Source organism: Aspergillus melleus, assembly GCF_016097325.1.
Source record: "Aspergillus melleus strain CBS 546.65 chromosome Unknown contig3, whole genome shotgun sequence".
NCBI classification, from domain to species: domain Eukaryota; kingdom Fungi; phylum Ascomycota; class Eurotiomycetes; order Eurotiales; family Aspergillaceae; genus Aspergillus; species Aspergillus melleus.
This window is the reverse complement of record NW_025763372.1, coordinates 842,528-855,696: the sequence shown is the minus strand read 5'-3', so window position 1 is coordinate 855,696 and position 13,169 is coordinate 842,528. Positions and strand designations below refer to the sequence as shown.

General features: G+C 52.5%; 3 protein-coding genes across 3 annotated transcripts; 2 read left to right on the top strand and 1 right to left on the bottom strand.

Annotated features, from left to right (window-relative positions):
- The first annotated feature begins 448 nt into the window (after positions 1 to 448).
- Positions 449 to 7,699, top strand: ATG13 (putative autophagy protein Atg13). Its single transcript, XM_046086995.1, has 3 exons — positions 449 to 1,152; positions 1,223 to 1,321; positions 1,444 to 7,699. Exons 1-3 carry the CDS (start codon positions 922 to 924, stop codon positions 4,054 to 4,056), a joined length of 2,943 nt encoding a protein of 980 aa, XP_045942961.1. The 5' UTR covers positions 449 to 921; the 3' UTR covers positions 4,057 to 7,699.
- Positions 5,258 to 7,503, bottom strand: ENP2 (WD repeat NOL10/ENP2 family protein; the record flags this gene model as incomplete). Its single annotated transcript, XM_046086994.1, has 2 exons — positions 5,258 to 7,206; positions 7,287 to 7,503. 2 exons carry the CDS (start codon positions 7,501 to 7,503, stop codon positions 5,258 to 5,260), a joined length of 2,166 nt encoding a protein of 721 aa, XP_045942960.1.
- Positions 7,700 to 8,709: 1,010 nt separating the features above from the next.
- Positions 8,710 to 12,705, top strand: SSN2 (uncharacterized protein; the record flags this gene model as incomplete). The annotated part of the gene is made up of 3 exons (XM_046086993.1): positions 8,710 to 11,317; positions 11,378 to 12,028; positions 12,086 to 12,705. 3 exons carry the CDS (start codon positions 8,710 to 8,712, stop codon positions 12,703 to 12,705), a joined length of 3,879 nt encoding a protein of 1,292 aa, XP_045942959.1.
- Positions 12,706 to 13,169: the final 464 nt, after the last annotated feature.

Sequence of the window (13,169 nt, the reverse complement as noted above, 5' to 3'; positions counted from 1 at the left end):
ATAATTCCTACCAGATCGAAAGGCTTTCAGAGGTACCTGAACTAGAGGCGGTAAATACGGAACGATACCAGAACTACTGCAGGTGCCGCGCCTTTCCTTTACCGCCTTTGACGACCCCGATTAGTCGACTGTAGTATACAACCTTGGAAGACTCACAGTAGATATCCCTTACTGGTGGTGACTGAATTCCATCTTTAGTATGAATTTACTTAGTACTTTCCTATAATATTAAATTATTTTTTAATATTTTTTCTGGACCGATCGGTGGCACCTCTGGTCAGGCTGACTGACTGACCGCTTGCACACGAACCATCGAGTCACCGGGTGTGCGTCACAGACCTGCTTGCCCCCGTAACCGCTCTCTCTTCCATCTCTTCCCTCCTGTTTCATCCTCCCCTTCTCTTTCGTTCTTTCTTTCTTTCTTCCTCTTCCTCTTCTCTCCTCTCCCCTCTTATTTATTTTCTTCTCTCTTGAATCCTACATGATTGATTGGTATCATGATTCCCTAAATTCTGCCTCCTCTCACACTGTGAGGACGCCATCCCCCCCAGAGACGACTGGTTCCCGCCTAGTCGTTAATGCGGAGAAGCTCGCAAGGTTGTCTAGACCGCATGCTCTCCGAATGCTCCAACGCCCTGTTGCCTGAGCTCTTTGGCGTCTACCTTCAGTCTTCCTGTGTATGCCTGTTATCTAGCACCCTAGATAACCCCATCTGTCCCTCTGTTGCCTTATCGCCCGTCTCCACGCTTTTCTTTTGGGTTCGTTAGCATGGACCGCGGCAGCGCATTCGTCGCTTCTCCGTTTCCTTCCTGATCGAGAGATCCGTTGCGTGCTAGCCCGGCCTTGGTGTCGTCACCACCACACTTCTTACAAGGGACTCTCTTACATTTCTTCCTCACTGGTCCTTTCTACAGATCGACCATGCATCAACATCCACGGTCGCCGGCGCCGCAAGCGCCTGCCTCGAGCAGGTCGAGCTTATCTCGTTCTGCCGATCGCAGAGACCCCGATTTCCGCCCGAACTCCCCCACAGCCGATGTCCGCATACAACATAGCAGAGGCCTGGGCATTGAGACGGAGCCTGCCTCGGAGCAGTCGCAGAGTAGGCCGCCTGGAAAGGAGGCGCTGGCAAAGCTCAATCAGATCATCTCGGTATGACCCTGGACTTGGACCCATGGATAAGCCGTCTGCTAACAACCCTCTTCCTTCTTTCCCCGGGCAGAATTATCACACGAAAGCCGCTTTGATCATATTACACTCGCGAGTCGAACTCCCGCCGTCGTTTGTCAAGGGCTCCGACGCCCCGAAAGTGAACCGCTGGGTACGTACCCCCATATCCCGAGGCTGGCTACGTCCTGGGCGGCATGCTTGTCCACCCACTCAGAACGCCTCTTCTCTTCCAACATACTCTGCAGAATACTGACACCGATGTTGCTTCTGTAGTTCAATGTCGAGATGGAGGATACGGACGCTCTGCGAGAGCAGTTGCGGACGTGGAGGATATGTGATGCGACCGAGAATCGGCCCCCTCCTTTAATCATCGAAACCTACCTAGACACGGCAGGACTCACAAATAACCAGAGTCTCGTGGCATTAGATGAGAATGGGAAGCGATGGGACGTGCTCGAATCTCTCGCAACGTCACGAGAGGCACAGCCCGTTCGCCCTCCATCTTCCAAATCCGATGATGTCATTTTGGAACGATGGAGAGTTGAGTTGGGAGATACGTCCAACCGGCTCCCAACTGATCTTGCTTCTATTTTGCCGACGATATACAAAAAGAGCATCGTGCTCTTCAGATCCTTATTCGCCTATTCGAAATTCCTGCCCGCTTGGAAGTTTGCCAAACGCAATGGGCGGCTGCGGGCCAACCCGGCTCTACGCATCAAATATAGAGTCCTCAGCGGACAAACCCCTCAAGAAACCCCCAAGCCGGATCACCTGACTATCCCGCTCTTTGAAGGAAACAACAAGGTGGTCGAGACGTATAGTTTCGGAGTCACAGAATCGCCTGCGGGTCCATTTTCAGTGCAAGTCACCTACCGAACCAGTTGTGACTTTAGAGTGGACGATGCAGAAGCTTTACTCAGCTCACGTTTCATGGGAGCCGACGATGAGATCTTCCGTCCATCGTTACCAAACAAAGAGCTGCACACCAAAGCGCCGAATCCTGAGATTGGGTCGGTGCCGCTAGAGAAGAGAACCGTCGACGATCCAGACCCAAGCCAGGCATACGGGAGCCTCTCAACTTTCCACCAAGTCGGACCTACGACCGGTGCAAGCCCAATTTCCGCTCTCCGGGCTGCAAGGAATTCAGGAACGTCGTCTCCCTCTCCGCCTGGCTCCTCTTCCCGCCGACCTCTGTCCATGGCTAAGGCCAGCCCTGCCGGCCGCGCCGCTGCCCTCGCCGGAGAAGGCAGTCCTGGGATTGGCAGACGACCGTCCATCTCCTTCCAACCGTTCAAAGCCCCGCCGCTATCCGCCTCGCCGTCGTTAGTCGACCCTCCCTTGGGCGTTTCTCCGCGCTCGGGCCCAGGGCCTCGCACCGAGGCTCGAACTATGCCTCCCCCATCGATGGCCGCGTCGGCGCGCAGATCCCTAACCGCGGCCCCGGACAATGCGATTGCCTCCTCCAATTCCGCGTCTCCGCGACCCGCTCCGATCTCGAGATATAGTAGCGCTTTCAGCCACCGTCGAGGTCGGCCTTCTTCCGGTGGAATCAAGGCGGAGGATGATACCTCCAGTGGCAAAGCTAGTGCGACGTCATCTGCCCAACCTGGCTCTGGCCTACTCGCAGAAGCAACGGGCACGAGTGCAGAATCCATCCATGCGGACGATGAGAATATCTCTGAGTTCTTAAAAATGCTCGATTTGAAAAAGGATCTGCTAAACCCTTCAAAGCCCACCACCCTTGACGCTGCTGCGCGTCGAACCACTGCCACCAGTGCGGCTCTAACCCGATTCCAGCGCATGAGAGATTCCAATGCAGCTCTTTCAGACTCAATGTCGTCGTCCTTGCTTTTGCAGCGTTCGTCCAATTCTTCGAGCAAGCAGCTCTCGGGCGTCCCCCCTATGGTGGCCGGCACATCCATCTCCACGGCGTCGTCACCTGGAAAGCCAATATCCCCTCATACACCACACACTCCGGCCATCCCGTCTCGCCTCAGCTCCAACAGTATCGTCGATTATAATGACCCTGAGAACACCGGCCAACGGCCCTTGCATGGAGAGCATGACCCCTCCCTCGACGAGAACAGCGATGGAACAGAGCGAACGCCGTCAGCCGTGAACCCCATCGATATTCCCACGTCGCCTAGGGTTTTCCCTCCTGTCTACCGTCGCTCTAGCTCTGCCGCACACCGCCGCCGTACCATCGCTGTTGACGAAGACGAGATCTTCCCCTTCAACATGCGAAGCGTGAGCTTGGGAGCTGAAGAGAGGTCTAACCTCAGCCTGAGTGCACTTCATCGGCAACATGAGTACGAGAGCAATGAACCCAATGTGGACCAAGCGCAGGAGCAGCTGCGTACTACGCCGTTGAACGATAACCCAGCAGTGCCTCCATCCTCCACGGCGCGTGACCCGGCTCAGCACCGAAGCTCATTGCCCTCCGGAGCCGCGGCAACTTCTACATCGTCGACCCATCACCACGTGTACCAGCCCCGCTTTAGCAGTTCCCGTGGCCGAGGGTATTCTGGAGGTCCTCATTCTCTCAGTTCAGGCTCGAGCAGTCTCGCGCGTGGAGCCGCGGTCCCGCCGTACGCGGCAGACCGTGACAATGACCGCGAAGGGACTGGGAGCGGTAGCAATAGCGGAACTTCCGCCTTGGATGAACGCCGCGGAGCTGGACGACGACCTAGTGCCGGCCGTGGTGGCCCTCCCCAGGCGGCAGAAGAGGACGAGCCCTTGCTATTTGCAATGAGCGATTTCGGCGCCTCTCGTCGCAGTTTCGAAGAGGGCCGACATGGCAATCATTCCGCGGATACTAGTGGTTCAAGCGCATCTAGACGAGGCAGCGGTCGACGAGGAGGATTAGCAGGATTTCACGTCTGGTAGGAGATACCAGATCGAGTCCTGAATGTGAATACGCCGCTTTTTCTCGAAGTCATCTCTCTCCGCCCCTTCTCACATTCTTACTTTCTCTCTACCTTTTCTTTACTTCTCGGCATTTGAACAGGATTCATCTTACTGCCGCATTTCATCTTATACCACGTTTCTGATTTTATTTCTTCTCATTCTTTCCTCGTGCCATTTAAGCCAGGGCAGCTGTTCTTATAGACTGATACGCGCATGCGAGCAACACCATGATGAAACAAGGTTTGGAGAATAGAAATGGCACGGAGGCTTCCTTTTTGGCTGTTCTCAAAATCGTTTTGCCTGGGCATATTGCGTTTTGGAGTCAAATGACGCCCTTCCATTTTGTTTTAGATTCTTGTGAAATGCTTTTGCGCTTATCTTTTCTTGTTATTTTCTCATTTCAACCTGTGCATTTTTGGTATGTAATTACAGCATCCCTATGAGTATGATTTGGTTTTTGTTTACGATGATGCCCTATTAATAGGTCAGGCGTTGGATGGGCTTTTGTCTTTTTTTTTATTTACTATCTATCTATTTTGATCTAGTCAGAAACAGTGACACAATTTGAGAATATTGATCAAATTTCTTTCATCTTAGGATTCTTATTCTTGTGCTTTGGCCGATAAATAGTCATAAGCCGAATCCGGTTTACTTGTGAATACTTCAAGACGTAATGCAATTCTTTTGGTTCTAGGTCATATTTACAGTACATTATACACAGCATCCAGCTTTCCTCTCCTCTTGCCTTTCCCATTCACCGTTCAAGGGGTGGGCCTGAGTGTCCCTGTTTCTGGGGACTCGGGATAGGATGTCCGACGCCACCAACGTATCCAGGCGAAGGGACCGCTTTCCCAACCATCTTGAACGAGTAAGACGGCACGTAACAGTGACGTTGCATGTTCAGCTAGCCCAAGTCTAGCTCAAGATACAGGATAGATGCTCACAGGACCGGAGGTAGTCAGATACTCCGTACACTTTCTAGGTAAAAAGTGTCCCAGGGAGGCCTGGATTTCGGGAACGATACGTTATGACGAGAGGAAGGGCTGGGGAATCCTTCCCCTCTTCGGTTTGATTTTTTCATTAAACGCCTTGTTGTTTTTTGGGTTTGCTTTTGCGTCAAAAGGTATGAAGGGGTATCGATTTAGAAACAAGACTTTTTCGTATCACAGATCCCGATGAATCACATCTTTCGGAACGTGTTTCCGGAAGCGCTTCGTCGCTCCTTCGCCTTGAAACTGGTCTTGTCAAACTGTGGTTCCGGGGCTCGTTTGGACGCCACACGCGGCGCGAACGTCACTTCTCGCTCGCCGACCACGCCGCCGCCACGGCGCGCAGGCTTTTGCTTAGTGCGCATATTCTGCGCCCGAGAACCGAAAGAACGATCGCGGGAGGAGTTGGCGGCGTTGGAGGAGGAAACCTGCATGCGCGGCTGGGGACGATTGGTGCGCTTGTAGGACGAGGTGGAGATCTTGTTGGAGGGCTTTTCTTGGACGGGTCGTGCTTGCTCATTGTCGGAGTCTGAGTCATCATCGTCAGAGCTCGAGCCGGGCACGTCGTCAATTGCTTCCTGCTCCACGGCTGTGAGGCCTCGCTCCTTCCTGGTGGACTGGTCGGGAACGGTGCTGGGGTTTTGAAGCTGGAATTCGCGAGAGGTTTCGTCGATGGCGAAATCTTCATCCTCGAACAGCTGGGTGAAACGGCTGTCACCGAGCAGACCCTTCTGTTCGGCCTCGGGCTTGTCGGTTGTTGCAGGGGCATCGACCATGTCTTCGTCGCCGCCACGGTTAAGCACGCGCTGTGCCTTGCGACGCTCGTTCTTGTCCTCGATGGCCATGAGTTTCTCGGCGAGTTTCTTGTTGACCTTGACGGCCGCCTTCTTCTTGCCGCGGATTCTACTCTCACGCTCCTGGTCGATTCTCTCCTTGACTCGCTTGGCACGCTGTTCTTCCCAGATGTACGGGTTGGTGATCAGTCGAGCCTCTTCATACAAGCGCTGAGCCACAAAGTAACCGTGCATGTAAGGGCGCAGGAGATTGGTCCGGCCAATCAAATGCTCCAGGTTCAAGGTCTTCAGTTGAGGAACAGTCAAGAACTTGTAGTTGTCGTAAACAGAGCCAGACTGGCCAGTGCTGAAAGAGTTGGGATCGTTGGGGTCCTCGGCCATCTCCTCCACCAGGTTGTCCAAGAACGAGCACCATCTGGGGGCGGGTCCAAGTTGGGGGATGAAGAATGCATGCTGCTGCCGACCTTCGTTGGCAGTCAAGAGCATTCCGCTGTCCTTGCACCAGGCGACGGAGTTGATGTCAACAGCAGGTTCCACAGACGTCCAAGGAGTGCCATCCCGAGGATCCCAAAGCTTGATGATCTTCTTGTCCGCCGAGAGGATCTTGGGTTCCATAGTCTGCTCACGGGTGGATGTCGATGGCTGAAGGAACTTGAGCGTGTGGATGGGGAAGCCGTACCCTTGATCCTTCTTAAGAAGAGGAACCGGGGATCGAAGATCGTACAGGTGAATGAGACCGTTGGAAGAGCCAGTTCCGAGAGTCAACCCCGAGCGATGGAACTCTAGTGCCGTAATCTCTGACCGCAGATCGTCGGGTGCTGATTGTGTGGGTGGGAGTAGAATGCCCGCTCTGCCCTTGGCTCTGGGGTCCCATAGCTCCACGGTTCCTAGCGTGGTACCGAAGGCCAAAAGACCGTGACTGTCCTCGGCGATGGCTCCCGTGTTGACCGCTCCGGTGTTGATACCACCCTGCAACGCTCCTCCACCGGCTGAGGTGAAATCGTCACCACCGACATCGACTTCGAAGCTGCGCATGTAACGACCCATCTCGAGGTTCAGTCGAAACACCTCACCCATTCCATCCTGGTTCACGCCGACAGAGGGGACCAGCGCATCTGTGGAAAATCTGTCGTAGATCAGATCACGACCGTAGCGGGGAAGTCTTGTGGTGTAATGGCAGCCGGAGGGTGTATGGAACTGAAGGGAACGGTCGGATTGTAAGTGAAGGGATTTCGAATAGTCGGACGAGAGGAGAATAAAGGTTGTGTTCAGGGCATCCGTATGACGAGCCCATGAAAGCGACAGCTGCGGGAGATGATGGGTGTGAATTTGAGGTTTATAGGTTCCTGGATTGCACGAATTTGGTCAGTCGCAAAGAACCCCAAATTTCAAGTTAAAGACAACGCAGGCAGTTAGAAGGACTCACCCGTGCTCATGACCCATTCGCCATCCTCACTGACCCGAATACATTGGCTAGCTTCTTCGAACTCGAAATCTTGGAGTAGCTCGACTCGATTCGCATACTCCGGATCATTTTTCAAACTGCGCTTGCGTCGTCTGGCAAGCCATTCTGGAAGTGGACGAGCCGTATTCGAGCCGGAGATGGTGTAGACCGGCACCTCGGACTGGTTGGAAAGCTTCATGGCGGCGCTGGTGCACTTTCCTGGAGTCGCGATCAACAAGACCGAAAAGAAAAGAAAATGCTAAGGAAAAAAAAAAGTTATCGATAGGGAAGGGCACGTGACCCGGTGTGCGTGACCCGGCGCTGATTGGGCGACGCGGGCCGAGCCAACCTCCGTTTGGGTTTCGAAGGTCTGCGATGCAACAACATTCCCTCGGACATGTTATCGCCATCCTCCTGGCCATTTCTCCCTCCCGAGCGGCCTTGATCGCTTCGCTTTCCTATCTGTCTTATATCTTTCTTCCGGTACTCCCGCGCTACCCGATCTCGGCGGTCGCGATGACGTCGAAAAGCTGACCAATCTGCTGACCTCGATAAGTTCCTTGGGTTATATGGGTATGGGATATGGTTGCCTCTCCAGACATTCCTGGAAATGAATTCGCTCTCAGAATTTAAGTCTGCCCTCGCTATTGTTAAGAACTGTCCCCTCTTCTCTGGCGTCCAGAGGTAATTAAATCATGGACTTTCCCGGAGGGTCCATCACAAACATACGCGTTATTGTACGTAAATTCGCCGTCGCATCTCCGCGGTAATCTCTAATGTGGCATCCCAGGATGGATTCTCCAACATATACTGGAGGATATATACGGAAGAGCCCAGTATCACAAACCAGCCAGGCGAAGCGCCTGCCAATGGTTACACTATTCTAAAGCATCTCAGCCGCCTAAAGGATCTCGAACTTCGACTGCGGAATCTAGATTGCTTGGTGTCGAGCTATCCGAGGCGGCTGGGTCTATGGGTATTTTCCGCGACTCCGGATTTTGAGAGTCTGGGCCCACTCTGCTCACGCGAAGGTAAAGACGAGCAGTATCGCCTTCTCGTTGGCCCAACTACGTTGAAAGGTACGTCGTTCCCCGCGCTGGTACTTATGCATTGGCTTTGGAATGCGAAATGCGCTGACGTCGTGGCCTCAGTGTCCGCGTCTGGCAATATTGCCGCCTGGGATATTGTCAGGAACCTTTCAAATGACCCCCAGAATGCAAGTGGGACTCCAGCTGGCCCGCAACGCCCCCAAAATGCGGCCGGTACACCCACTCGGCGCATGGATGGGTATAGCAGCTCGGCGACTATCTATGCTTCATTCATATCGGCCGTTACTGGTGCATTAAATCTCCAGTTAATACGACGCAACAAAGTCATCCCTCTTGGATCACGTAGTCTTTTCACAATGGTGGATAGAGAGTGTTACGAAAACCTCAAGACCGCCAACAATGACCCCTCCTCATCATCCGCCCTCACTACGCTGCAGGTTCAATTAACCTCGGCGGGAAAGTTAACCGTCACCTTGCAAACGATCTCCCAACCCGGTATCCTGCGACTACTCCAACCTGGAGACGATATCGCTGGCCTCCAAAACGTACCATCGGGTGTAGACCTTTGGTTGTCACCTAGTGGATCAGTTGCCAGACTCGTAACTACTACGCCCGGCTCCACGGATGCGTTCTCTCCATATCCATCCAGCAACGGCAGTGCATTTGACGGTAATGAAACTGCCCAGCGCAAGCAATGGAAACTCACTGTTCTGGAATGGCTCAAGAACTTCGGGCTCGCAGTTGAATCGATCGAGGAAACCGTCTGGGTTGAAGTAGAAGTTTGGGAACCGTTCTATTCCAGATTGGCCGGAGAGACATTGCGTCCAAATGAAGAAAACACATTCTCGCTTCCTTTGAAGCGGATCTTATGGCCTGCGATATATTGCTTCAGGAGGGTAAAGTCTACCATCTCAGAGCCCAGGCAAGTCGATCATCTCATGACGGAGGATCCTCTAGACTTTGCGCAGAAATGGCGTGGGATGGACATACCCGAAGATGACAACGCGACTCCTAAACCAGCTTCTAATCATCAACAACAGCCCAAAGACCAAGAAATTCCTCTGGCGGGGCTCACTGATCCCCCGGAGGCGCTCGAAAGCCTTTCTCGTGCCTCCCAGTATCCCGAGGTTCAAACTGCGAGTCTTGTATACCCGACGCCGCCGGATGGGGCGGTCGGAATGGGATTGCACGCCGCTGCCCCCTCGGACGGCCTTGTTGACGACGCAGATCTCGGACTACCTTTCTCACATCTCCAAAACAAGCAAAAAGCTCAAGACAACTTATCTATGAAAGATCGTTCTGATGTGGATGTGTCAACAGGGTTCGGCCCAACCGCTGGGCTCATGGTTGGATCGGGATTATATGACACGAACGACGATGACGATCTGTTTGGGGACATGAATGAGAAAGATTTCGGAGCCAAAGGGATCACCGATGTCGACTTTAGCTTTTTTGACGACCCTGGATTTGATCGTATGGCCGGTAGTGCACAGCATGTTGTTCAAGACATGCCCGATGTGATAGAACCGAGCGAGCCAGAAATGCAGCTTGATCATGTTGAAACCATAATACCAGACGTCTCTGCACCGCAGAAAACACCGATTGAGCATGCATCCATCCCTGAAATGAGTCCGTTACAAGAGACACCAAAACCAACGCTTCAACAGACTCCAGTGAACGACAATTTGGCGGGCCCCTCCTCATCCGATGAGAATAACCAAACAATCAGTCCTCCTCTCAGTCCAGTGGAAATCAAGAAAATACTGCTACCTGGACCGAATGGGGAAAGCCAGTCTCCTCCCAGGCATGTGCAAGGGCAGAGCTATTACAATCCCGTCGCTTTCAAACAGAACATGTCCAATTGGGATCAGAAATATGGCGCTGCTGGAAAATTCTGGTTTACAGCCACAGATGCAGGAGCCACCAGGGAACCTACTAACTTTCAGAGTGACATCCCGACCATTGGCATTCCTCGGCGTCACAGAAAGGTCTCGACGGCGGAGGGCATTTCCAAATCTTACGATGGCCAAGCCAGCCCGCCGAGTGACCAAGTCCTGGAGCTATGGCAAGGTTCCGACTCCGATAGTGATTCAAGCGATGAAAGCGACAGTGCTGCCTCAGAAAGGGGCGCTTCGCCCGCTACATTTTCAACGCGCAAAAGAAAGCGCGCTCGCTCTAATTCCGGTAGCTTGCCTGTTCAGGAAAAGTCAGTAGGAGAACCTGATCAAGAGTCGTCCGTTCCCAAAGCCGGGCAGTCAATTTTCCTCGGGAACTTCCTGTCCACATTTTCCGACTGGTCGATGACGGGCTATTTCTCGTTCCCCGAAAACCAAACCTTCCCCGTGCTCGCTCGCAGAGATCTACAGGTCCAGGTAGCCCAAATACTAGCGGACCAAGTTACGCAATCGTCATTAGATCATAAACTTGATGGACGCTCCGGGATTTCCGATATTGGTGACGGGGCATATTCAATCCGGTCTTTTCTTGAGGATACCGAATTTATGGAATGCATGGAAAGACTTGATTTGAACGGTTTCATTTCTTTGCAGGATAATAACCAATCACCTCCGCCCGCCAATAGTGCCATTTCTCGCCAGGCGTCGCAACGTAAGGAGACAGGGAAAGGCTCAATATCAAAGCTACATCCACCTCATGTGCGCGTCCGCCGAGGCAAGGAATTCCTAGAAACTCTGCCTCCTGCGATCACATTCTGGGAAACCTTTGGTTTAGAACCTGCTTTTGGCTCCAAGGACATTGCGGCCTATTGCATTTGTCCGCCAAGTATGACAGAGGCAGCCGATGCATTTTTAGAGCGGATCAGCTTACTTTACTCGAGTTGTAACCTCGGTGTACATGCACGAGGAGACAAACCTAATGGGTTGGATCAGACGTTAGGTTCATGGAACTTATCATCGGATTACTTCTCCGCGATGCAATCTCTGAAAGGGATATGTGAATCACTTGGTACGTCGCACTGCCCGAATATCTTTTTATTCCTACAGTCAGGGTACTAACCACGTGCAGGGGCTTCTCTTCAAAATGTTCCGCCCAGCAAAGATAATATTGTCATCTATATGATAAATCCATTTACCCATGCTGCGGCAATGGTGGACCTGTGCTCTGCTTTTTGGAGCCTCTTCCAGAAATATGCAACTGATCCCGAGAAACAGCCAAGCCGTTTACTTAACGAAGTGGTGCTACAGATTATTCCCATGGACTTTATCGTGTCGAACGAATCCTTGGTTGTTCCTCCACAAGTTGAGTATCTGAGCTTAGCCTTAGAAGTATACAGCCGATGTCCACCGAAGAGTGCACAGCCCAGTCTCGTTAACAGTGCACCACCAATGCTACTGGCTGAACCTCTTCCAAGGACTCTTCATTTCCGGCTCGCGTCTGAGAAATCCTCGCCCCTCCAGGAAGGTAAATGCCTTCACCTTGCATACTCCAAGAGTCAAGATCAGCGCTGGATCAGCGTGGCCTGGTCCGACAATACCGGATCACTCCAGCGGACTATGTCATATAACCTGCGCTTTCGGGGCGGTAGTGCGTCTAGAACCGTTCATGATATACGAGGCGAGATCTGGGGAGCGACGAAAGACATCATGGATCGGATTTCGGCACGCTGGAGACTCATAATCGTGTACTCTGGACCTGTGGACCAGGAGGAGGTTGACTGTAAGTTGATACTTGGACGCAACCGCCAGTCCTTTAACATAGCTGACGACTTGATAGCATGGTCAAACTTTGTTGAACAGTACAACAAGACTATTACAGTGCCTTCGGAATTGACGGTCTTGAACGTGAACACTACACCTGATCTCTACCTTGAACCTCCATTTCTCCCGATCCCCATGAGCGTTTTCAATGCGCAAACGAGCTCCACGCCCGTCGCCACGCCAAATCCCAGTGTTCTCTCCCCTGATCAAACCGGCAACGCTCCTACTCCCCCAAGCGCAGCCAATGCCCCCACGCCTACGGAGTCCACACTAGAAGCTGAATCGGAGTCTTTGCTCACTGATATCTGCGACGAATCCTGGGGTGTGATCCTTTCCCATCGCCTCAACAGCTCCCCGCACCTCACCGAGTACCGCCCAGCCTTAATCAGTGGGTATCTACTTCGTCGCAAGGGCGCCACCGATGGCGACGGCTTGTACGCGCTAACGGTAAATCTCATATACACACAACGACACCCTTCAACTCACGAATCACTCCTTCGTGAAGCACTGGGGATGTATCGCGATCTGGCCGCCCTGGCCCGCGCCAGGGGGACCTGTGCTGTACAGCGCAGCACGATGCCTTGGCACATCGCCACGGCCATTCGAGCCCAGGAACTGTTGAGTTATGTCTTGTAATCTACGACTGTTGATTGTATTTTTCTGGGAACTATATCAAGGGTAGATTAGTGGTGTTCGTGGTGTTTCCTTTCTTGCTACAATACCACCGTTTTTTCCTCCCCTCGTTCTGTTGTTGTACATAAGGCGGTTCTTGTGTGGCGCATACAAGATTGGATATACCAGGCGTTTTTCGGGCCTTGTCTTGACCATATAGTTTGAAGCATTTGTGAGGCATTTGTGAATAGTGGGCATTCTTTTTCTCTGGGCATTATATATTTCTGGAGACTTAGCACAAAAGCGGGACTCCCAGCCACCACTATGGGAGTTAAGCAACTTATCTTATTTTCGCATATCAAACATACTTGGGTCATTTAGATATACCGAACCTATTTAGAAAAGAATCAGAAATTTCCTCCAGATCTCGAACTGGAAAGCCCCCCTCCAGACCGTCTGAGACACCAGATCACATGACCTCTCTTATC